The following is a 23,311-nucleotide window of genomic DNA, read 5'->3' as shown; positions in this document are numbered from 1 at the left end:
TGAAAATGGGTATTCATTGCATTTGGTTTCTGTTAGGCACCTGTGCATATTGGCTTTATTTTAATCTTTCAATTTGTGAAATGTAAGCTGGACATTTTGAACAAACAACAATAAAACTGGTCTGGAGATTTCAATTTTGATCCATGAAATTAATTTTTCACTGCTGGCAGTGGACAAGTGGTGGAACTCAGTTAATCCTTTGAGCTGGGTGTGACTGCATTTGGCAAAGCTAGTCAAGTCACTTAATGGCGTTTCCTTTTTTTTCATACTATTATAGCCTATGTCCAACTCTGTTCTTCCCTCCTGCTTTGGCTTCCCCTCTCTCTCTCTCTCTCTCTCTCTCTCTCTCTCTCTCTCTCTCTCTCTCTCTCTCTCTCTCTCTCTGTGACTTGGGGAGCTTTCAGTCGGCACATTGCGTGCAACAGTGGTGCTACAGTCTTTGGAGGCACAGTTCAGGAGCAATAACATAGCTGGTGCAGTATAGAGGTGTGTAGATGTGTGTGTACTGTATTACTGAGACAGTGGGTGCACCTGTAGTAAGCTAGAGTGGTTTCAGATCTGTCAGTCTATATACATATGTGTGCTTAAAGGACCATCTGGCAAATGCCACTATAGGTCCAGCGGCTTGTAGCTTTGCATGTGGCACGGACTTCTATCACCAACTCCAACAGGCAGCTGTGTTCTGGCGCCCCATAAACAGAATTCCTGCCTGATTTTACAGTTCTTTCCTTTTCCTTGTTCCCTTCTACAAAATGTGAATTAGGAGGGGTGACGTTGCCTATAGGGTTTAAGCTGGAACACATCCCGAGTCGTCCGGTGATTTGATCTGTGCCACTTTGCAAGTATAAGGGACTGACCAATAGCCAAACTGTTCGTAACCTGTCCAGTCCAGGTGACAACTGAGCTACACGTTCCAAAATCGTGAAGTAGAAATATTCCAGCTGTGGGCACACTGCTCATGAAAACATCCATGTCGTGAGAGCAGGTGGTTGAAATACAGCAACTACTCCATTTACACTCGCTGAACCACCATCTTTATATACTGACGTGAGTTATCTGACAAGCACTACAGGTGCATGACTCACCGTTATATTTTTTCACATTTAAATGATTCCATATGAACTGAATCCATTTGGTGAACATGGGATTCAGAAGAAGGACATTGATTGGCTGGTGCCCTGCTGTGATGCTACAGAAGTGGCTTTTTATTGGAGGGTTTTTTTTTTTTTTTTTTGGGGGGGGGGGGGCAGGAAGTCCCTTCGGATGCTATAAAGCTAGCTCATATAAAGGGGTAATCCCCACATAATTACAGGTGGAGTGCTCTATATACAGACTCAGACTGAGGGGGAGGCACCATTACCCAAGGTCAGCTCCCCAAACCAAACTCCCCTACCTCAAAGCATGGATGATAAAACACTAATAGGCTGAGGCTAACAGTTTATTTCCTTACCATGGCAATAGGAACTGAGCCTCAACAGGTGGATTTTTACCAACTTTCTCTGATTAAATGCCACGTAAATAAGACAAATGTCAGGTTATTTGATTTATCCGGCAGGTTTTGGGGTTAAGAAAAGGCTGCAGTGTATGGGACATAGACTTGATGCTTGTGGTTTGACCCAGAGACTGTAGATACAGTTTCCACAGCCAGTGGTTTAACCTCTTACACTAATGGCAGTGTTTCTTCTTCACTCTCTCATCCCAGACATGCTGAAATGGTCAGGGCTAGAATTACAAACCTTCCTGCAGAAACCAACACAGTTGCTTGATAATTAGAGGAAAAAATGTTACATTACTTAATAAATTAATACATAATGTGGTTTATTTTGCCAAGTTGATCAAAATGAGAAAAAGGCCAGTTTAATTATGGACTTGAGTGTCTTGAGCAGATCATGACAGAAAAGTATAAATAACAGAGTGAAATGGAGAGAGAAGAAAAACAGACGGGCTCTCACACACAAGGTCTATGTTTTAATTATATGGCTTCAGTGCTGCCTTGTATTAGAATTAGACGAGGAAATGCTCTCTGCCAGGAATTTTAAGGCCACTGTTTCTACATTAACTCAAGTGAAGTAAAAATTCCTGATTGGTTAGTAGGTTAAAGGCAAAAGCATTTTGGAAAGTAGCAGTCACTGCCATAAACTCCCTTCTTTGTTAAATAACAAAAAAATGTATGATGTATTACAGTGCAAAGCAACATTTACTGGACAGGCAGTGGATATGATTTCAAGGCTTACTGTAAAACTACAGTACGCTCTCTATTGTTCATCTACAGCAAGTTTATTGGACTTTTGAAACTTTGACTTTACTACACCGGTGATTTATTAACAATGTTTATTCTCTCAGAACATTTTGGGTTCATAAATACCTCTGTGATAGTTCGTTTGGCATGTGTATGGATCCACTACAGAGACTGATGAAAATTGAGGTTGTTGACACATTTAAGTTGCAACATCAACAGTTATTACATTTCTTATCTTGGTAGATGTATCCATGCATCATGTGATGGGATCTCTGCTTTTTATTTTAATGAATTAGATAAATAGTTTTCATCGGTCCCAGAGATTTCTTGTTTGTCAAACAACAGAATCATTAATTGACCGTTCTTCCTTGAATTTTCTGCTGATGAAGTGTGACTTTCTGTAGGTGGCACTCTTCTCTGTATGTGGGCTATCACCAGGCAAACTGACTGCAGAGTTCCTCTGTTTTTTCCAAAAACAAACTCTGTTGCTGTAGCCAGAAATATACAGAATACATCACATCCTGGCTGAGGATTTTTCCCTGGGAAAGATGTGCTCAACACTGATTGTTTTAGAATAAGAAGTATTAAAGCTTTAATTAACTGGCTCTACCCTGGATCAGAGTTGTGCTGCATTGGCACTACCAGGCAGAAAAAGTGATATTTTGTTATTTCAGAAATTTAGTAGATTATTACTTTAAAGGCTCCCACCCAGGCCCTGGACTCTAACCTGAATCATAGTGTTGTGAACTTTATAACATAATCCTCTCAGGGTTTTTTGGAATGGGAACTTCCCAACCACATACAGTTAAAAAGGCAACTGTAAGCCTTGATTTACTGTAAGTACTTAAAAACTATATATGAAAGGAATGAGCATATATGGGTGTGTATCTCTGCATAGAAGAAATTACATTTCTAGGACAAAGACGTGACAACATTTTCTGAACATTTATGTTCATGTTAACATTTTTAATTTTTATTTTTTTGGATTTGTGTTTAGAAATGTTGTAATTTTTCCACAGTTTGAACACATACACGGCACATTCATAACTTTAAAACACAGTGTGATGGATGGTGCAAAGAGGCTTATCTCTGTCTCTGCAAGCTGATTTTCAGATGACACCGGTGCAGGCGTACGTCTGCCAAAGCAACTGCGACCATGCCTCAGAACAGTGCTGCACTATATGGCTCTATGTGCCTTTACTACTCGCATACATTTCATATAGCAGCATATTGCTGCAGGTGGAATGTCTCGCTGTGTTATCGGACAACACCTGATACATATTTCCAAGCAGGTTTTGCTTATAATCTGATAAAGAAGTATTTTACATGTACCTTTTCAGATGGAAACCAGCGCGATGAGTGTAAACATAGCGACTGAGTATCTGCTGCCATGAAACTTTCCAGAAAAGCAAATGGAATTAATCTACTCAGTTTTGGTAAAACCATATACAATATTACTGAGCAGCAGCATGTTCCAAATGCAAAGACAAAAAAATTGGGGGAGGAGGGTGGCAGTTGTGGGAGGACGGTATTCCCTAAAAACACTGGAGGCCAAGTGAAATTGAGCCTAATTCCCTGGAATGCCGCTTCCGTCTGGACATGTCGATAAAAATAAAGCTTATTGTGATAGTCGGGGTTCAGCCCCCAGGTAGAGTAATGAAAAGAAAACTGGCAGAGCTCCCAATGGGATAAGCTTACCTTCCACCCTGCTGACCATGAGCTAGATATTCATATGGACACATACCTACAGAGGGAAGTGTGTGTGTTTCTGTGTGATTAAATTGTGTGTTTGTATACATGTTTATGTGAGCGTAGGTTGTTCAGAATGTTAAGCTGTACACAAACATACACTTATCCAGTGTCAGTGGAAGGAAAAGCTATGTAGGGAAAGTGAATGAGGGGTTTGGGACCACAAACAGGTATTTAAGTGAGTGTGCAGGTGTTTGTGGTGGTGAAAGGTGACAGGGGCTGAACCACTGATGAGGAATTCTGAAGTGAAACTGGAGAGGGACTTTCCTTTAGTAACAGCACACAACAAAATGAGGAAAAAAGACAGACAGGAGAAGGCCAGAGGTCCAGTATACTGCACATGACTAGCAGGCGATGAGTTATTTGTGAAAGAGAGGGATGTGTAACAGGCAGCTAACAGTCACAAAGCCAGGCGGCAAGTCAGACAACTTTACGAGCCGGCTCAGGTGTGCCTCTCTGAAGGACCTTTACAAGCCTGAGGATGCATTTAATGAGACTGGCTGGGTCTGACTCATGCACATGCACACTTACGCATTTGCACACCAACACATGAAATAATCATATATTTTATTAGAGCTGTCAAATAATAGTTTAAACAGTCTACCAAAATAAGTTGCTACAACAGTCGTTTTCAGCCTCTTTACAAAAAGATTGCTACGTTCACCTATGCTTAGCGCTTTCAAACTCAAGCAGCTGATGTGTGGCGTAATACTTTATTACAGCACCATGTATACGGTAGTTAAATAACCCAAATAACCTGAACTATCCTTTTAACCCAAACCTCAATCTTTTCCGAAACCTGACCAAGTAGATTTTGTGCCGAAACCTAACCAAACAGTCTCTGTCCCCCAACCATAACCACATGTTTATTATTGGTACCATGACAACGAATGTGTAGTACGCCTGCAGTGTATACGCTCCTATGCGTCATGGCCAAGGGTTGGGAAAAAGCGTTAAGCGTGGAGGCCTTATGAGGTGTAGTGGGACAATTCTTCAAAATCAAAATGCTGATCTCAGAAACTTTTAGTGTAATTGATTTTGTGTACCCACAAAATACAGTTTTTTTTTAAATATTGAAAGCAAAACTATCACCAAAATCTTCCGCTGACCTTAACATGAAAAATAATTTAGTCTAACCAAAATTAAAAATAAAGAAAACTTGGAAATAGCAGTTGATAAAACAATCTCACCCTGTTTCATTTAGTAGCTGTTTCTGGAGGTTTTCATGGTATCACATGATCTTTCTTAGCAGATAGAGTTTGCTCACTTGTGATTGAATTGTAGATGTTCAAATTTATATTGCAGCGTTTTTGTACATTTAGAACAAAAAAAAACAGTATGAATAATAATGTTTTCCCTGCCTGTAATGGTTGATATGGAAATTTTGGGTTATGCATGAGCTTTAAAGTATATGAACTATAGCCAGATTTTCATTATGCAGCTTGCCCAAACCCTCTCCTTGCTTTCAACATCATCTAACATTGTGCTAACATTGCCACATCATTATAGTAGCAAATCAACAGTCAGTGGCTGATGCTAAGCAGGCAGACAGGCAGACACAGGGTGTATAGGAATGCGGGCTTTCTGTATGTTTGTACTGCTGCAGCTGGGCTTGGCCACAGGTATGTATGAGGCTGTGAGGTGGAATACTGTGTATGGGCGGAGGTCCATGCCATCTGCAGCCTTACTGTAGTCCACCGTGGGAGAAAAGCTGGAGGATAGACACGGCAGCTAGCATGGTGGTAAAAGATGTCAAGACAAATAGACAGAGGAAGAGAACGAGGGGAATCCTTGTGCTGGCCCAAGGCAAAATGGACGATGATGTGGAGGCAACTGTTGGCAGATACTCAGTAGAATTTCATACATAAATGACTGGCGTTTGATGCTGACAGTAACATCAAACTACCACCCCTGCAATTGCTGACTGAGGAAAATTAACAATGTACATTCTATGAGGTGGAGAAATTGGTAAAACTTAGTTCTTTAACAAGCTATTTGTAAGTTTTGCTTTTGCAACGTAGGCAATGTTAGCATTTACGAGTCTTGCCAAGAGCTTCAGCCATCGTTGCATTTACACTATAAGAGGTTATAATATGCCATTGGAACAGCGCTACTTCTTCACAGCAAACCTGATGCTACAGTGACTCCGTATTGGAAAGCGACTAAACAGGCTGACCAGGCCGGAGCAAGCTGGTTAGCATGGCAACTTCAAGAAAAAAAGTGATAGAAATAGAAACAACAGGGTTTACTTTTCACCACTGGAGACAGCTCTTGGTGAGCAAAGGAATTAAGTTTGATACTGAACTCACAACATTTCCTCTAGACTAGTAAACAGCTGTTGATGCTAACACTGGCTATGTAGCAATTGCAAAACTTACGAATAGCTCCTTTTAACTAATTAATAAACATTCTTAGGCTACACTAAGAATTGAAGACTTGATTAAGCTTGACTGACAGAAAAAGGACTTCTGAACATAAGCGATAAATGCTCATGACTTTGAATTCAATTTGATATATTAGTAGTCGTTATCATCAAGATTTTCACCTCAGCACTACTCACCCTCTGCTTCTTAAGTCCTCCAATCCAAATAAAAGAGACACCTCCCCTAAAACATTTCTCTTTTCACTGCCTGTCTGTCACAGGGTTCATCAGCCACCACCTAACCTCTCAGGTATAAAAGTGTTTGCTGCACACATGTGTAACTTTCCATCTTTTGGGGGGTGGGGTGAGGCGAGGCATATGAGGTGGGGGTATCCAGATGGCCCCTTAATTAAAACCAGATGTTGGCAGTTAAAAAAAAAGAATGGGGGGGAAAATGAAAGGATGCATATATTACACTGAGAAATAATAAAGACACTCACCTGGATAACAGTTTGTGATTATACAGCTAATCTTCTGTTTTTTGAGTAATCACAAGTGGGCACCAATAAAAGACAGGAAGTAGTCAATACAAAGTTTAACAATAGCATTCATTTTTAAGCGGTGCTCATTGATTATGACAGCAAAAGATAAGTCATAAGGAAAGAATAAGTGTCATTAAAGATAAATTATTCTCAGTGTTAAACTTGTTCACGCTGGCAGTTTATAAATATAATTTGCCCTAAAACAATGTCGAACGTAAATTCTCAAACACATTTTTTAGCCTTCTCTAAACATACTAAACCCTTGTTTTGGCTAAACCTCACTGCAAAACAAACACGCCTGTCAGATGACATGTCACAAATCTGCTTCAAATTATCCACCCTCACATAACCATTCAGGTCCATATATTTCTGAGGTAAAACAGTATTGGCAACAAGTCAGCATTAATTCACTCCAAAGTTCTTGACTCGAACAAACTCCACATTAGGCTGCGCTAACCACTGCTGAAAAGTCATAACCACAGTGGTTATTGTAGGGCTGGCGTTAGCCATATTGTAGCTCAACACCTTCTAATGACCGTCAGCCTATTGCAGCTCACTTTAGATGTGTAACGTGATACTGCTGTTCACACCACAAACCAACAGGTCTTCAGGGACTTTTCAAAAGGTGTCTTGTAATTGACTCCCACTGAATGGCAGCCTTAACTGACTGGCTGAGTAGTTAGAGTTGTTGAAAGATAAATAAGGAAGGAAGAGGAGTTCTGGTTGGAGAGTAAAACAGATTAGAGCTGCCAGAGGCCTATGGTGTTTCTGGCAGAAAACAAACTGATTTTGTTTTATGAAACCAAGTTTGGCTTATGCCATCTGCAAGCTCTGTGATTACAGTCTTGGCAATGTGTGAAGGTCAAGTACAATGTTTTAGACACTGAGAACACAAACAAAATCCTTCCTTCACCCTTTTGTGTTTTTCTTCATTTCCATTCTGTCTCATTTAGAATCCTAGTTTTTAATTTTATAATCGGATGGGGGGGTTTCAGGAGTCTGTTGCATTCCTGCGAGCTTACGAAGCCATCTCACCTGGTTGTTATTATGCATGCTTTTTGTGTGGTATGGCTGCCCCACTCCCTCTTCCCCAATAACCCTCTCCTCACCTCAGCCTTGAAATAATAAACATTACTTTGTCATGGCACCCTGGCACATATAGCCCCCTGCCTCGCCCTGACCAGCAGACCTGAGAGCTTAGACCCCAAAGATAACGCTCATTTGTAGTTTTTTCATGCTGCAGCAGAGGGGATATAGTTGGATTCAAGAGTTAAGTGCTTCTTCATGACGCTACGTTCTGGTCTGCTGTGTTTTTGATTATGCGCAAAGCTGCTTCATCTCTCTTCGAAATGGCGTGCTTGTGTCAGTGGGCTATGTAAACACCTGAGCCTTCATATATGAGCATCAATGTTGACTTTTCAAAGTACAGGCATGAGAGCAAATATATATAGAACCTAAAGGTCAAGTGAGACTGTGCTGGTTGAAGGAGGAATTACGAATCACTAAACGAAACTTCCTCATTTTACCAAGAGAATGTAATGTGGGGAAATATTAAGAATACTGATGTCCTATAACCTGGTCTCCTTTTAGCAGACTTCAACCACATTAAAGTCTGTTGAAATCTTAAAAAAAAAAAAAAAAAACACACAAGTTGCACATCTGGCTCTGTCACAATCACGATTTGACGGGGTTTTCCCTGCCCCCACCCTTATCTCAGGTTTCTGGGATAGTTGGGACAGGTGCACATTCAGGTGGAGCATAACTCAAAGATCCTCTCTATTGCTCCTCACTGACAGCCACATATCTTAGAATATCATTGCTCTTCCATTGTGTGTTGAGGTTTGCACACCTGCATTTCACCGCTTTTTCAAGTGTGAAGAGTCGATCTCTCTGCTCCTTTTGTTAGCAACTTCAAGGCAAATAATTAAATTGCTTAAGTTAGGCCAAATACTGAAGTTTTGACCAGATTGTATTGTGTATTGCTTCCCGTTTGCAAGCTTGAAGTTAAAGCTGAAGTTTAAAAGAAGAGAAGTTTTAGGTCTGGATATGCAGCCGGCAGTTATGAGTTTCTGGGCTATGGCACTGGTATGGATTGTTTTTCCAGTCATTCGTGTTTGCGTGATGAGGTACCTTTTCCTCCTTTCCCCAATGAGTACTTGAAAGTAACAATTTACCAACATGCTGCACAACTCCAAAGCATATCAACTTCTTGCCAAGCATGACTCTTTCATTATGTCTGTCAGGAGGAAAAGGAAATAGGAATGGATCATGCCAGGATGGCTCTTGCCTGTGTCTGCCCGTCTAGTATGTCATGCATGCTTTTTAGCCACTGGTGCTCTCAGTTGGTGTCGGTAATTCTGGCCTGAGGTTAGAGTGCCAAGGTAAATTGTGACGCTTTCTTATTTTGTGGCCTGGTCCTACCACTGGTTGTGTTGCCTTGGCCATAGCTTGGCTTCGGCCATTACCACTCAGGAAACAGGAGTAGAGGACAGGAAGTGTGGTTTCCTTTGGTTTTACAGCACCATGTCACCATGCACGGCTCTGCTAGCCGCTGAACTGTGACATACACTCATAGGAATTTGCTTTTATTAAAAATGACTGATTGCAGCCTCAAGGGTTTATTGTTAGCCTGTTTTGGTGTTTTGCAACTGCTTATGTTGCTATTCCTGAATAGTCATGTCACAGGGGGCAGTCTCTATATGCTTATTTTGCAGTCCAGAACACTTCATACAGTTTAACAGTCATTTTTTTTTTGCTGTCAGTTGTCGGCAAACCAGAGTCTGAATACAGAAAACAATACACAAATGAAGCCTCTATGCCATGAAAACCAGATCTTGTCCCATCACACTGGCCGAGGCGTTTTATTGGCTTGTGGGTGCGGCTGCCGATTGGCATCTGTCATCAGAGCATGCCCTCGCTCTACGCCAAGGTGAGTTTATTTGGTTTGATACGTGGTGTGCTGCCCATATTTTCACAGGTGCCTGTGTTGTTGAACCAAGAGCCTGATTCCTGCTTTCCCTGGCAGACACAAGGCCCTGGTTGTCCAGAACTTCCTCTAGTGGACGAGGGGGAGGAAGGGTGCCTTTCTACACTCTACCCTAGGAAGCATTCCCCTTAAAAATATCCTCTCTCCAAATCTCACCAGCCTATTTCCTTTTATTGATTATTTAGGATTATTTAGGATTGAATTTGTGAACATTATTTGTGTTAATGAGAACCATTATTTGGGATGGACTGATACCATCTCAATGATGCTGCTCTGGAGCGACACTGCACTCATTTAGTCAGATACAGCAGCACAGTTTGACACTGGTTTTTAATAGCTACCAAGTCTGCAAATGACATGATTTTATTGGGCCAGTGACTGATTGAATGTCAAACACACCATGGATGAAGTCCTTTGCTCTCTGACTATTTTTCATATTACATCAACATATTTAAGTGCAAATATCCATGGCAGAATTTGACTGGTTAGAAGAATAATGTTCCAAGAGCCGCCATTACCTGTGATGGGTTTCTGGCAGAACCTGGTCCTGGTGAGCAGCTGTGGCCAAGTTGCACCAGGCTCTTTACCACAGCAGAGCAGAGGCTTCGTGGGGGGAGCTGAGAGTAGGTTGCTGCCTGTGGGGACCTTCACTGTTCTTTTTTATGACCTTGTGATACATGGGTTAGTTGGGGAGTGTCTGTCTCATGCTTGTTGATGTCAGCTTGGGGCCAGATGTAGATGATTTGTTGCCAGTATAACAGGGAAATGCTTCTAGGTGGAGCTTAATTCAACTCTGGTAAGAATGAAAATGCCATTAGCGCTTCAAATTAAGTGCTTTCTGGAACCTGAAAACCCCTCCACAGTCACCTTTCCTATGTAGGAATTGGAATGGCTGTGTCTGAAAACTGAAAAACTATTGGCATCTGTAACTATTTGGTACAGATGTTCATGGTGTCCAGAGGATATATCCTAATGACTTTGTACCCCTGATTTTTCCTCTAGCGCCACCATGAGTTTGACATTTGTAGTTTTGAGTGAAATGTCTCGACAATATTTGATGGATCGCTATGAATTTTGATAGTGGGTATTGACATTCAGGTCAGAATGAATTGTAGTAAATGGCAATCCTCCAACTATACTTGCAAAACTAATACCATTCCCATCAGCCTCAAGCATACATTGACACCTTTTGCCCTCGCTCATATTCGGACGACACGGCATACCCCTGCCTTAAAGAGTTAATGTGAAATTAAATGAAGTAGAGGCTTTGGGAGACAGTATACTGTTCTTCTTTATTTAATCTTGTTAGTTTACATGACTGTGCATGACTGCTTCATTACAAGAAGATGTGCCCTGAAGCTTATCTGAGCACCAGTTTTCCACTTGTCTGACATACAGACCACAATTCCCACTGGCATGGAAAGTGGATTTAGAAATTTATTAAAGAAAAAAGGGAGCAGCTTTTTCACTGGGTGGTTCTGTTGGCCCGCAGACATCAGAGCGTGACGGCAAAGCCCCTAGTGGACTGTGGAGCCAGATGTCATCTCAGTCTGGACTCATCACTGTCTTAGTTATCTCTGGAGGGAAAGGCCCCTGTCTTCACAAAACCATCAAAACCACATAGGTCACTCTTTACACATTACATGGGCGGTCTTAACCGCTGCCCACTCTTCCCATCATGTCCCCATGCTGTCATGTGGTCTCTATTCTTCATGTCGTTCTCTAATCACTTTCCTTTCCTCTTTCAACCTCACTTTTTCTCTCTCTTACCCTACTTGCCCTCTCTTGTTTTGACCTCTCCCCCTCCTCTGACTCTGTCCGTCTTCACAGATAAGTAGGCATCCCTCACTTTTCACATAACATCACATGGTAGCAATCAGAGTGGGCTTTGGCAGACAAATTAGGGCAGTTAATGTAGACTGGAGATCAGTGCAGAGGCGGGGAAGCTGGTGCTAAATGCCAGCAGATGGGGCCTGAAGTGGATTGGCCCTGGCTAATGCAGTACAGTACAGTTTTGCCTGGGGTGTAGAGCTGAAAGAGGGCCTGAGCCTAGAGGATAGAGCAGCATTCTTGCTAAATCTATTTTTTTATGAGTGAGAAATGGAAGAGTCAGGAGCTTGGACAGATGCACAGAGAAAAGTTGACAAATTTTAAGCAGATTTCGATCCAGAAAGGAAGTGTAACTGGGTTTTGACTGGAAAAACTATTGAACCTTGACCTGGGACCTGGGACATATTGTCAGCACCATTCCTCCTTGGCTTTAGAGGGCAAAACATGTTTCTCTGTGTCCATTTGTAAAGGAACTTTGTATACAATACATATTCCAACAAAATGAGTCAGATTTATTTTAAACACTGCCCCCTAGTTCACCACTGAATTATGCATATTTCATCAAATGTTTGGCTGAGACAACCAATGTAACTCAAAGCCAATTCCGCATGGATACTCCTCAAATGGCACATTTTCACCAATCAATCTGTCATCACTTGTGAAATATGAATGAATAATGCTCCCTGAAATCTTTTAATTCAGAACACATTGCTCCTGTAAAACGTGGGACTCATCATGTGCTGCTCTTTGATTATTTTCTCATGATTATTTTCCAGCTAATCTGGTTTGATGAAGTGTATGTCCTGTACAGGTGATTCATTGACCCTTTATATTGGATCTAACCAGTGAGCACAAGGTCTCTCTCCATCTGTCGTCCAGCCCAACCGAACCTCTTTTAAAAGAAGGATCTTTTTGACTTTCCTTTCTGCACAGACTTTGGCAAAATCAAAGCCAAGACACTCTGCATCCGATCTTTATCCCAAACCAAAATGCTTGCCCCAGGCTTGATCCTGAAGTAGCCCACCACGATCAGAGGGAGTAGCCGGGGCCAAACACAACACTGCAACATACTGAAAGTGTTTTTTATACATCTTTAAAAGTCTATGTGTGCATGTTTAAGTGAAAGTTTAATAATTACTCAGGCCTAAAGCCAGAATTGTAATTCTTGAAGCAAAGCTTTTAAAAGGTGGCGTAATAATTGAGACAGCTCACATAGGGCTTATGTAGAATTTATCAGTGTAATTTCTATTTGTCCATCTGCACACAATCCGCTTTTTGTGATCACCTTAATACATGGGCAGCACACACACACGCGCACACACACACACACACACACACACACACACACATTCCTCTTATGTTACAGGCTTTGAAGAGGCAGACTCATCCCCATTTTCAACAGTACCCAATCAAACACAAAGCTGAGGGGCGGATTAGGAGAAGGCTTGTGCTGCAAAATGCTCCTATCAGGGACCACACTGGTTTTAAATTACCCCCTACTCCTCATTCATTTTCAATCACTCACTGGCCCAATAAAGTTTGTTTCTCCAATAAAAAAGACCAACAAAGGAACACTGAATCCCAGTTTTGTGCAACAGCAGTCCCTTACAATCCTTGACACTGTATGTTTGTGTCTGGAATCACGGATGTGATTGGCCCATTTGTGGTTTAAAAGATTGGATGAGTTCAAAGTGAAAAGAAGACATTTCCTTTGCAGGAATGAAATATGCTTTATTTATTTATTTATTTTTTTGTTAAATGGAAAGATGGAGAGATTGAAGGATGACAGATGTGCGAGCAGAGGTGCGGTCATTGTCACGCATGTTGTCAGTTCTAGAGGGAGTGGTGTCTCTTTAGACGACAGCTGGTTTCACTCAGAGAAAAGACATGCAGCAGAGGGAGAGAGCGAGAGAGAGAGAAACAGATCAGACCTTCACCACTGAATATTTATGATCTTGGTGCACAAAGATTTCTCGCCACATTTTTTGCGGTTTTCAAGGGGGTTAGTACTTGGTGACCCACACACACTCTCAAACTCCTAGACAAGCATACATGAGTGTTCGCAGATACATTCAGAAATTCACACATGCATTCACTGTCTCTGAGGGGAGAGAGATGGGGGGGGGTTATAAAAAAAAAAAGGGAAATAAAACAGAGATGATTAGAATGGAAAGTCGTGAATGTGGCAAAAAGTAAAAGTAGTACATTAGGAAAAAAAGATTTACGAAACAGACACACACACACACACACACACAACACACACAGATCCTATGCTGGAAAATGCCGTTGTTGAGCTTTGAAGCACGGTGGTAATGAGGCTCCATTTAAAGCCAATGAAGCCGCTTTGGCAGCTTATGAAAGCATGACTGGTAAGCCACCCCCCCTTGTCTGCCGCTGGGTGGTGTGTGTTTGTGTGGATGTGTGTGTGTGTGTGTGTGCGTGTGTGTGTCAGATAGGAGGCGGAGGGGGTGGGGTGGGGGCGGTGGACAGTATTTGGCCGAATCCACTTTGCTCTTTTCCAGCACTTTAAACAGCAGCTCTCTCTCAGACCAGTCACTCTCACATTCCTGTTGGTTTCCTCAAAAACACCTGGAAAGTTACAGGGACATCAACTGATATAACTATGTCTTTATCAATTTCATTATGATCCACTGAGGGGCTTTCCAACCTACACACAGCACCTTACCAGTAAATACACATTTATCAAAGTGGAAAAGGGGGTAGACTGGTTGCTGATTTTGACATACTGGTGCAGAGGCATACTCCCAACCAAAACAGTGAGTAGCCTGTCTTCTATATATATATGCTATGATACATTTAGTGTGGAAGAAGAATGTTAAGGGATGGAAATGTGGCCTCCTGGCTTGAGCCTTTGGGGATGGAAAGACTGGCCCAGGTTCAAAAGTTCACAACATGTGTGCCTAAAGATAGTGCCACGGGAGAGGACACGTACATGATGATCTGCTATCTGAAGATCATCACTTAAGAAAAATAGCTACACAGCCACATCTGAGAGAGGCAACTGTATTTACACTACTGTAAATCAATCATATGGAATATAGCTGGAATTTATACTTTGTGTTGGCACAGCCTTGAGCCTCCTCGACCACTACGGAGCAAAATGAAAAACCGAAATCCCTTAGGTGTTCCCTTTTAACTATCCCACCAATCAACCAAAGGACCACATTGTGTCAAGCCCGGAGCACAAACGCACAAAGAAAAGTTAACTGATGCTGTTAAAATAGTGTTATCTCTTGTTACACTTCACTAACTCTGGTAGCAGCCTGAACCTTCATGTCTCCCGGAGAGTTACGTTCTCATGAATTTCTCCATCCTAAAGTCTGAAAACTCAAGGGACAGCTAGACATACAGTTATGGTGGGAATGAGTGTCGAAACAAGCCAGGTGATATAGAGGAGTTCCTGCAGGGGGTTTGTCACACTTTGACATCGGTGACATGGCTATACTGACCACATTTTTTTTTACCTGCGTTTGAGGCCAGGGGCTTGGCTTCAGTAGGTTGACTGTGGGCTTGGGATTTCCCATGCCTGAGAACATCTTGAAGTGACAAAGGGCATCATTTGCCATTTGATTTCGTCCAATATCTCAATCCTGTCAGAAGCGGTGAAGGAGAAAGACAGAGAAACAGAGAAGGAGATGGAAAGAGACAGAGCCGGTACTCTGGTGGCTCAAATACTCACAGATTTCAATCGGTCTTGCAATCATCATCAAGGGGAGTGGAATCTCACTTAGACTGAGCCCTGAGGTTGACTCAGTTCCTGTAGCTGAACCTCTCACAGGACCATAAATCTGGATTTCCACTGTCAATTTGGTTGTAGGCCATTTAAACTGTTTCGGTGTAATGGGAACTGGACAGCAATGGCAAGCTGATGGGAGGCCAGGATGTCTAGGATGGATGTGCTTGATGCAGAGACATATGTCATGCTGTGTGTGTGTGTGTGTGTGTGTGTGTGTGTGTGTGTGTGTGTGTGTGTGTGTGTGTGTGTGTGTGTCCAGACAATCTCAGCAACCTCTATTCTCAAAGCCTTGATGGCCATGCCTGGGGAGAGTGATGATAAATGGTCGCTTTCCTGTAATTTACCTTCAGGAGGATGGATGGAGCTGGCCTGTTTGGTTAGAGGGTGGGAGAGGAGGAGAGAGGAGACTGTAGGTGAGAGGGGGGCAGGGGAGTGGGGGAAAGAGAGAGAGAGAGAGAGAGAGCGAGAGAGAGAGTAAGGAGTTTCCTGCTTTGGACCTGACTCTGGGGTTGGGTTTCCTCAGAGGTGAGGTACATATTCAAGTGTGTGTGCCTCACTGTTTATTTACTGAGCTTTAGCTCTTGCTCTGTTCATAGAGGAGAGGAGCCGATATACCCAGTAACCCCCCCCCCCCCCCCCCCCCAAACCCCAGTCCAGTCCCTGTGAGTGGAAACACACCACAGCAGTGCCCACCGCATGTGAGCATACTTTCCAATAAGAAACACACACATATCAATTTGATATCATTTCCGCAGCTCAGGCTAATGACTGCTATTAGAGAGACAGATGATCAACACAACACACAGCTCATTAACTAATAATTTATTTTTTTATCATTTAGATTAAAAAGTCAGTGGTTCATTGCCTCAGAAGAAAATGTACAAGGAAGACTCTGATATAACAGAAGTGAAGAGCAGGGCTGAACTGAGGGAAGACTTTGCTCCCAAAGAAAGGTAGGAGGACAGTTTTTGTGAGTGAACCATTATTCCCAGGGCATTCATGTAACAGAAAGTGGTGGGTTGTTGTGTCAGTTCCCGTCTGTACCTCTATGGGGAAAGCAGAGGGTCCAATCAGCCCATGTCACATTTTTTTACTCGATTCTCCTCAAAGTCATTTACAATTGGGCGGCTGTTGTCTGGAAACAACATAAAACCAAAAGAAATACATTCTGTGTAATATCTGAACCACATCTTCTGGTCGTGATCACAAAAGCATATGTTTCTGGTTTCTACATCCATATAACTTCATCTGGTTTGTACATCCATACACGTGAGCCATCCCAGGCCAAGTGAGGCTTTACAAAAAGACAACATAAATGGCAGAGGCAGTTCAGTACATATTTACAACATTAAAAATGTGTCAAGACTTATTAAACAAGGCAAAGGTGTAGATGGAAGTGAAACAGAAAAAAAAACATGGGAATCAGACCAGGAAAATGTAAATGATAATTCTTTATCATAGATGCTCCCCTGAAAGCTTTGCCCTTCAGTTGAGAGCTCTCTCACCTCTCTGCTCGTACAGTTCATGTGCATATCACTTGTTTACTCGGGGAGGTTAATTAGACACACACACCTGTGGATGCTATAAACGCTGCAAAGGGGGGAAACAAAGCAAAGCAGTTATGGCCTCAGTTCCACTGCCAAGCTGCCGGGCTTGTTAACGTAAAACAACAGGACGGCTCTCCCTATGAGGCTCACTAAATAGCTTTCACAAGAGTACGCTCCCACCCCCAAAACAACATCTGGCTCACTCTTACTTCTTATCTTTATTCCAACATTCAGGGTGGGCACTCAAGACAAGGAAACAGACGGCCAATAGGAAGTGAAGAACGCTTTTGTGCGTTTCCATGTGAAAGAAAGTCGAGATTCATTCAAGGACACTATATACTATACTCACTTCCTCCATGAGTGTGTTGGACGCTTTAGGAGTTGAACACCAGAGAGGCCTCGTGGGCACGTAATTTGACCATCCATCATAATGTGTCACGCCATACTCGCATACCAGGCCGAGGAGACTGGTGCTACTGACACCACCTGTCTGACAGGCCACCGTCGACAGCCAGCACACAAATAATTGACTGTTTGGTTCTGCATTTTTTTGAAATTCCATTGGTGGGAATTGTGCCCCGGGCACAGAACTGTCAAAATTTCAACGCTTTTTTTTTTGGGTCCTTTTTTTTGCTTTTTTTTTTTTGTCACACTCCAGAAATCATGGTGGGTGATAACTCGTTTTGGTTACGGGTTGTTTTTGGACTGGATTATTAACATGTCATCATAAGACAGACGATAAGCATGAAGTCCCACGTTCATTTGAACAAAATCTAACTCTGTTCATAGTCTCTAATAGCATCAACTGTCATGGCGTCCACATTCTTAGGCTTGGTGACAATATTTCATAAACACTTACAATCAGACCATACACTTGTGTGAGTGTGTTCTTCACAGTTTGACATACATTCTCGTAAGACGTGAAAACAAGAACTACAGTGCAGTACAGTACACCACTGAGGGGTTTTGGCAGCCTCGTTCTCTGCTGTCACTTATCTAAGACACTGAATACAAAACATGCAAGATGGGTTAAAAAAGGGAGCTTGAGGAGGGAGGTGGCTGACACAGAGAAGAGAGCAAAGGAGAGACACTTTTGGAGAAATGACAAACCAAACATACTGCTGCAACCAAAGGAGCGTAACCACTAGCTAGCATGACATGCCCGTCGGCACACTCACTGCTACGCTTGCTTGATGTGCCCCTCAAAACTGTGTGTTTATCTTGTACTCTATTTAAATAAATTGTAATGTGCTTTACAGGCAGATAAAAAGCTTGAGAGCCACCAGACGGGTCTCTCTGTGGTTTTCGTTGGTCCCGGCGTTCATAGTCTCTTAATTGAATTTAAAAACTGACTATGCTTATTTGGCACAGGATGACAGGGACTGCGTTTGGGTAAGCAAGTTGAGGAAGATGACTTGGGATGTTTTCCTTTGTATCTCAACGATCATATTGGTTTAGTTCTTGCTCTGCTAACTGTAAGGTTTGATGGACCAGCAAAAACCACAAACATGCAAACATAACAAAGCACATGAGGAATGAAATATGATCCTCTCATGTCATAATACAATCAGTGAGCAGTAAAAACTTTCCAGCCTCATTCATTTTGTCAAAATATACTAGAGGAAAACACGACCATGTTGTTTATCTGGCTTTGTTTTCTTTTTACTGCATGAAAAGGAACTCGCGTTTCAATCTCTTATATTGGCAAACAAAAGCCTGCCAGTCACTAGACACATCAGAAAAATGTTCAGACATTTAAAGACAAAGAAATGACAGTGGCCACACAGCAACATCTGGAAGGCCACTACCCAGCGGAAGACATTACCCATAAAGCAAAAAGTCTCCTTGGAAATATTGGTATTGTTCTGAAATTCCAGCCATTTGTCCACACCACTTAATCTTTCTTCCAGAAAAAGTGACAAGCAATGAGTCATGATGGTGATGCATGACTTTATAAACCACTCATGAGAGGGACTAGACGCACAGCTCTAGAGGCCTGGAATGTGACTCACACATGCCAGCAGGCTTTGTTCAGCATAAATGAAACAACAGTATACACAGTATCTGAAATAAGGATATGGATGAGATATGGATGGATGAGATAACAAATAACCACATGAAGAATATGAACTCTATTACGAGCAGTGGCATCAAATACTTGATATAAGAGCCTACACGATCAGTTTATTCTGTGAGGGCTGTCTGGTGGCAGCAGCAGTGGTGGTGAGACTGAGGTTTGCTGTGGAAAATGTCCCTGCAAAGGGAGCCCTTGGTTCCTCACAGGACAAGAGTTTTTTTTTTTTTGTTTTGTTTTGTTTTTTTTCAGTTACTGTCTGTAGAAGTTACTGCAAAGACCTGGAGCAAGTAGGCCCATTTTAATGAAGATTTTAACAGCAAATGTTGAAAGGTTGTCAGGTGCACCAGCTTGAGCTGATCCAAGTTGAGTTTGTTTCAACAATGAAACGTGAGGAAGCCAAGCTGAAGGTGTGCAGCTCGTCTTGTTGCTGATATTAGTCAGTCTCTGAAGTGACAAACACTGTTGAATAAAATCCTCAGAAGTGAAGATGTGAAGTGTGAGCACTGCTAGTCTTATATGTGAGTACTGAAACAAAGTGGCAGGAGACAGTCTTGTCAGGAGGACGACACTGGGAGTCAGGGGATTGTAGTTGAGGGACGAGTGGACATTACCGCTGTCGTCGTTGAAGAAGGGAATGGCGTCTGCTTTTGTCTACACTTCATACCCTTTTTAATGGTCCCTTTTTAAGGCAAACCAATGGACAAAAAGACAAGTGACATAACAAAGACAAAACTTGAAAAATAAAAAGGAAAATAATTATACAATATACACAAAATGTGGTCCTTAAAACAGGGAGGGTACATGCAGTCTTTGTAATGCGCAGTGTTCCTGTGATGGGGAGGAGGAAGGATTCAGGGGAAGGAGGGGAGTTCACTGGGTCAGGGTTCATGAAGGTGGGTGATGGGGAGGGGGGATGGACGCTGCTTTCCCATCACGCTTTGCTGCACTTCCCCTTCTTCTCTTTGCGCTGGAACTTCCTCAGACGTCTCGTCCAAACGTCCCTCCACTGGATCACCAGGCTGTTCTTATCAGCCACCAGGCCCACACGCTCCGCCCCTGGACTGGTGGCTCCACCCCCGGGCCCGACCCCTGGACCCGCCCCCGTGCCCGTTCCACCGTCGCTGCCGCCCATCACCAAGAATCGTTTGCTCATCTGGATCTTGGGACATTTGCAGGCTAGGTCCTTCATGTGCACCCACAGGATGTTGTCGCCTCGCTTCAAAGGCTCGCCGCGGCTCTTGTACACAGACACCACGCTAACAGAGAACTTGGCCCAGTCCCCCACCGTCTCCATGTCCAGAACGTTCACTTGGACCGCTGGGAAAACATTCATAAAAAAAAAAAAACACTCAGGTCAATACTCCCAATACTGTATACTTATTCATTATGATTTAGAAATTCTTCTCTCTTACCATAATCTTTCTTGCAATATTTCTTCATGTTGATCTTCAGGTTGCCCTTCACTGGTTTACAATAGGATTCACAATCTGCAAAAACAAGGACAACCAACATTTGTTCCTTTAATGCTGAGGCTGGAACTCTGGAGCTTTTTAACAACACTTACTGACACTCCAATTACACACATAATGGGACACTTACACACTTGAAATTTGAATCGTTGTTATACGCTTGTATTTTAAGACTATTTCACACCATTTCATAGTGTATTATGTGGTGCTCTTGTAGAACTTAAACACAGAGCAGTGCATCTGTAATGCAAAGTTGGTGTGACTTACTGGGAAGTGTTACGTACTGTGAAACCACCACTAAACAACTTAACAGCATCAACATAAATCACCATGTGTCTGTACCATGTTTCTGCACATGCAGGCTGAGGTTGTTATACAGTATATGAACACATGAACATGTATGTAATAAGCTTTGTCTTCTTTTTTGGTTTTTATTTGTAGGTGTATTATTTTATAACCTTGCAGTGAGTATGCCCAGTTTCACATTTATCCTCACAATAATATATATTCAATGACAGGGCCAAAGGCACAGTAGGGGAACTGGAGCAGGTTGGATAACGTTGAGCTTGGTTTGGTTTTTCTGTGCTAAAATACAACTTCTGAAAAATCGCACATCAAACCCCTGCAAGAGCCAGTGTTGGGAAGCAAGTGAAACATACCAGAAGAGTTAAAGTGTTCAGTTTGACATGTTTTCGGCTGTGTTGAGAAAAGACAGAGCGTTGTGGAAGCAGGTCATGGTTGGATGGATGTGAATAGGCCTTGGCTGCCAGCTTGACGACTGAGACCACACATTGGACCGATGACCTCCACTGACAATTCGTAGGTGGAGCTGCCAGTGATGAGGTGTTACAATTATGATTGCGACAGTTAAAATGGACCTCTCAGCTGAGTGATCAATCTCAGATCTCTTTTTGAGTGACTCTAAGACCAGCCTTGGTTCGGTTTATACTCGTCAAGTAACTACAAGGATCTCTTTCAAGACGGCCTTTCTTCACACAGATTTGGGCCAAAAAGTGAGCCTGCTGCGCTGGAAACTATTCTGCCCTGAATTTCCCAGTCTAGGATTTGAAGCAATTACATCCTCTCCAGACTGTATGGCTCAAAGTTTACCTGCAACCTGGGTAAAAAATGACAATAACAATAACAGCTGAATTCATTTTAAACTAGATGTTGATACAAAATGACACTGACTGTGACAAATGACTATCATTCAGACGTAGAACCCTTTGAAAGGCAGGAGAGCACATGCATGTGATTATTTCTACCGGTTTGCTTCCTCATGATGGTGAAATATTTATTTTGTCATCTCAACATTAAAAAAAGCTTTCCGTCTCTGTGATCATGAAATATGTTTTCCATGAGCCGAGGGCAGAGGAAATGGGCAACAAAGAAGACACGCAAAATTAAATAGATTTTCAAAAACAGATGAAAGTGCTCATCTATGACAAGAATCCTTGATAAAATTTAAAGCATTGCATTGTGTTTTGAAATCGTCCTCATGGTAACTGCTACTGCTCAGAGCCGCTGTTGATCATTAGTGAGGCTCTACTGTACTTGACTGGATTCCACTGGATTTTATGAACTGTGCAATTTTGGATCCACTTATTTCAATTACGAAACTATGAGAAGGAGACACAGTCAAGAAAAAACTATGAAACTGATGGAGTGAAATTGTAAGGAATGCCATGAAGGTCGTTTTCCAATATAGTTTTACTCTGTTTTAGTCAGGGGACACGAGAAGCTGACCATGCTGCCCGCTTGGAATGTCAGGGCGTGAAACTGAAAAACCACATGCTGGTAACTGGACTGGTATCTGCGGTCAGGCCTCTCATTGCCTTCAAAAGGAAAACCATTCAGTCACTTTGCTTTCCAAAGCAAACCAAATAAATTGCTGGACATGAAACATCCCAATTATATATAAAAAAAAAAAAAAAAAAATGGTCGTGAGAGAGAGAAATTAAGCGTTCTGGGTTGCATGAGAGTAGGGGTGTTGCATCGTTCATTTTTTGGGGAAGGACGGATGGAGCAGTGGAATGAGTGCAGGAGGACGAAACAGGGGTCCAAGGAGCCCATAAAAATGTCCAGGAGGCTTGGCTGTATATCAGAGCACTGGAGATTTTATTAGCGAGAGAGAGGAGAGAAGAGAAAAGAAAGAAAGGGAGAAAGAGAGCGAGAGCAGACGGCAGCTTCCAATAACCTCGAGACAGGGTGACGTTAAAATAACGATGAGTGGAGGTGTAGATGTGGACGGGTGAGGAGGTGTGCGTGTGGATGGATGCGAGTGTGTGTGTGTGTGTGTATTGTACATTATTCACTTTAAATAAATGATGTTAAATATCATAGCTCGCTAAAGGTCTTTTTCATTATAAGTGAGCGTGTGGTTTCATGTGCAGATCATTATCATGTAAGTGTGCATGCAACTGTGACAGGCATGCATTTGTATGAGATGTGTATGGATTTCATTAGATCACTGCCAGTGTGTGTGTGTGTGCGTGTGTGTGTGTGTGCGCGGTATACAGTGGCTGGCCTGGAGGTATCAGGGGTGAAACGCTGTGTGTGTGTTTTCAGTGTGTGTTTTCCCATGAACAGTCACTTACTGCTGGCTGTTCACCTGGAAAAGTTCTCGGTGAATCGGCCACTGACCCAGAAGACCGGCCCTCTGAAACCACGCACAATTGGCTCCAGGGCTCTCGATGCCCTCGTTCCCCTGAGCCCCTTTCACTGTGCCATGACAAGGACAAATTGCATCCACC

General features: G+C 42.5%; 1 protein-coding gene across 2 annotated transcripts in view; it reads right to left on the bottom strand.

The window, feature by feature from the left end:
• Window positions 1-16,272: 16,272 nt before the first annotated feature.
• The window catches only part of ntn2 (netrin 2), a 44,191-nt gene continuing 37,152 nt past the window's right edge, over window positions 16,273-23,311 (bottom strand). For both annotated transcript variants that reach the window (XM_023411343.2, XM_023411342.2), the window contains exons 6-7: window positions 20,502-20,576; window positions 16,273-20,406 (exon numbers count right to left, since the gene is read on the bottom strand). In XM_023411343.2, the coding sequence (XP_023267111.1) occupies window positions 20,021-20,406; window positions 20,502-20,576 (461 nt within the window). In that variant the 3' untranslated portion in view covers window positions 16,273-20,020. The remainder of the gene's footprint in view (window positions 20,407-20,501; window positions 20,577-23,311) is intronic.

Source organism: Seriola lalandi, unplaced genomic scaffold (assembly GCF_002814215.2).
Source record: "Seriola lalandi dorsalis isolate HSWRI2012SDOR001 ecotype SW California unplaced genomic scaffold, Sedor1 jcf7180002054464, whole genome shotgun sequence".
NCBI lineage: Eukaryota > Metazoa > Chordata > Actinopteri > Carangiformes > Carangidae > Seriola > Seriola lalandi.
This window is presented reverse-complemented; position numbering and strand designations above follow the sequence as displayed.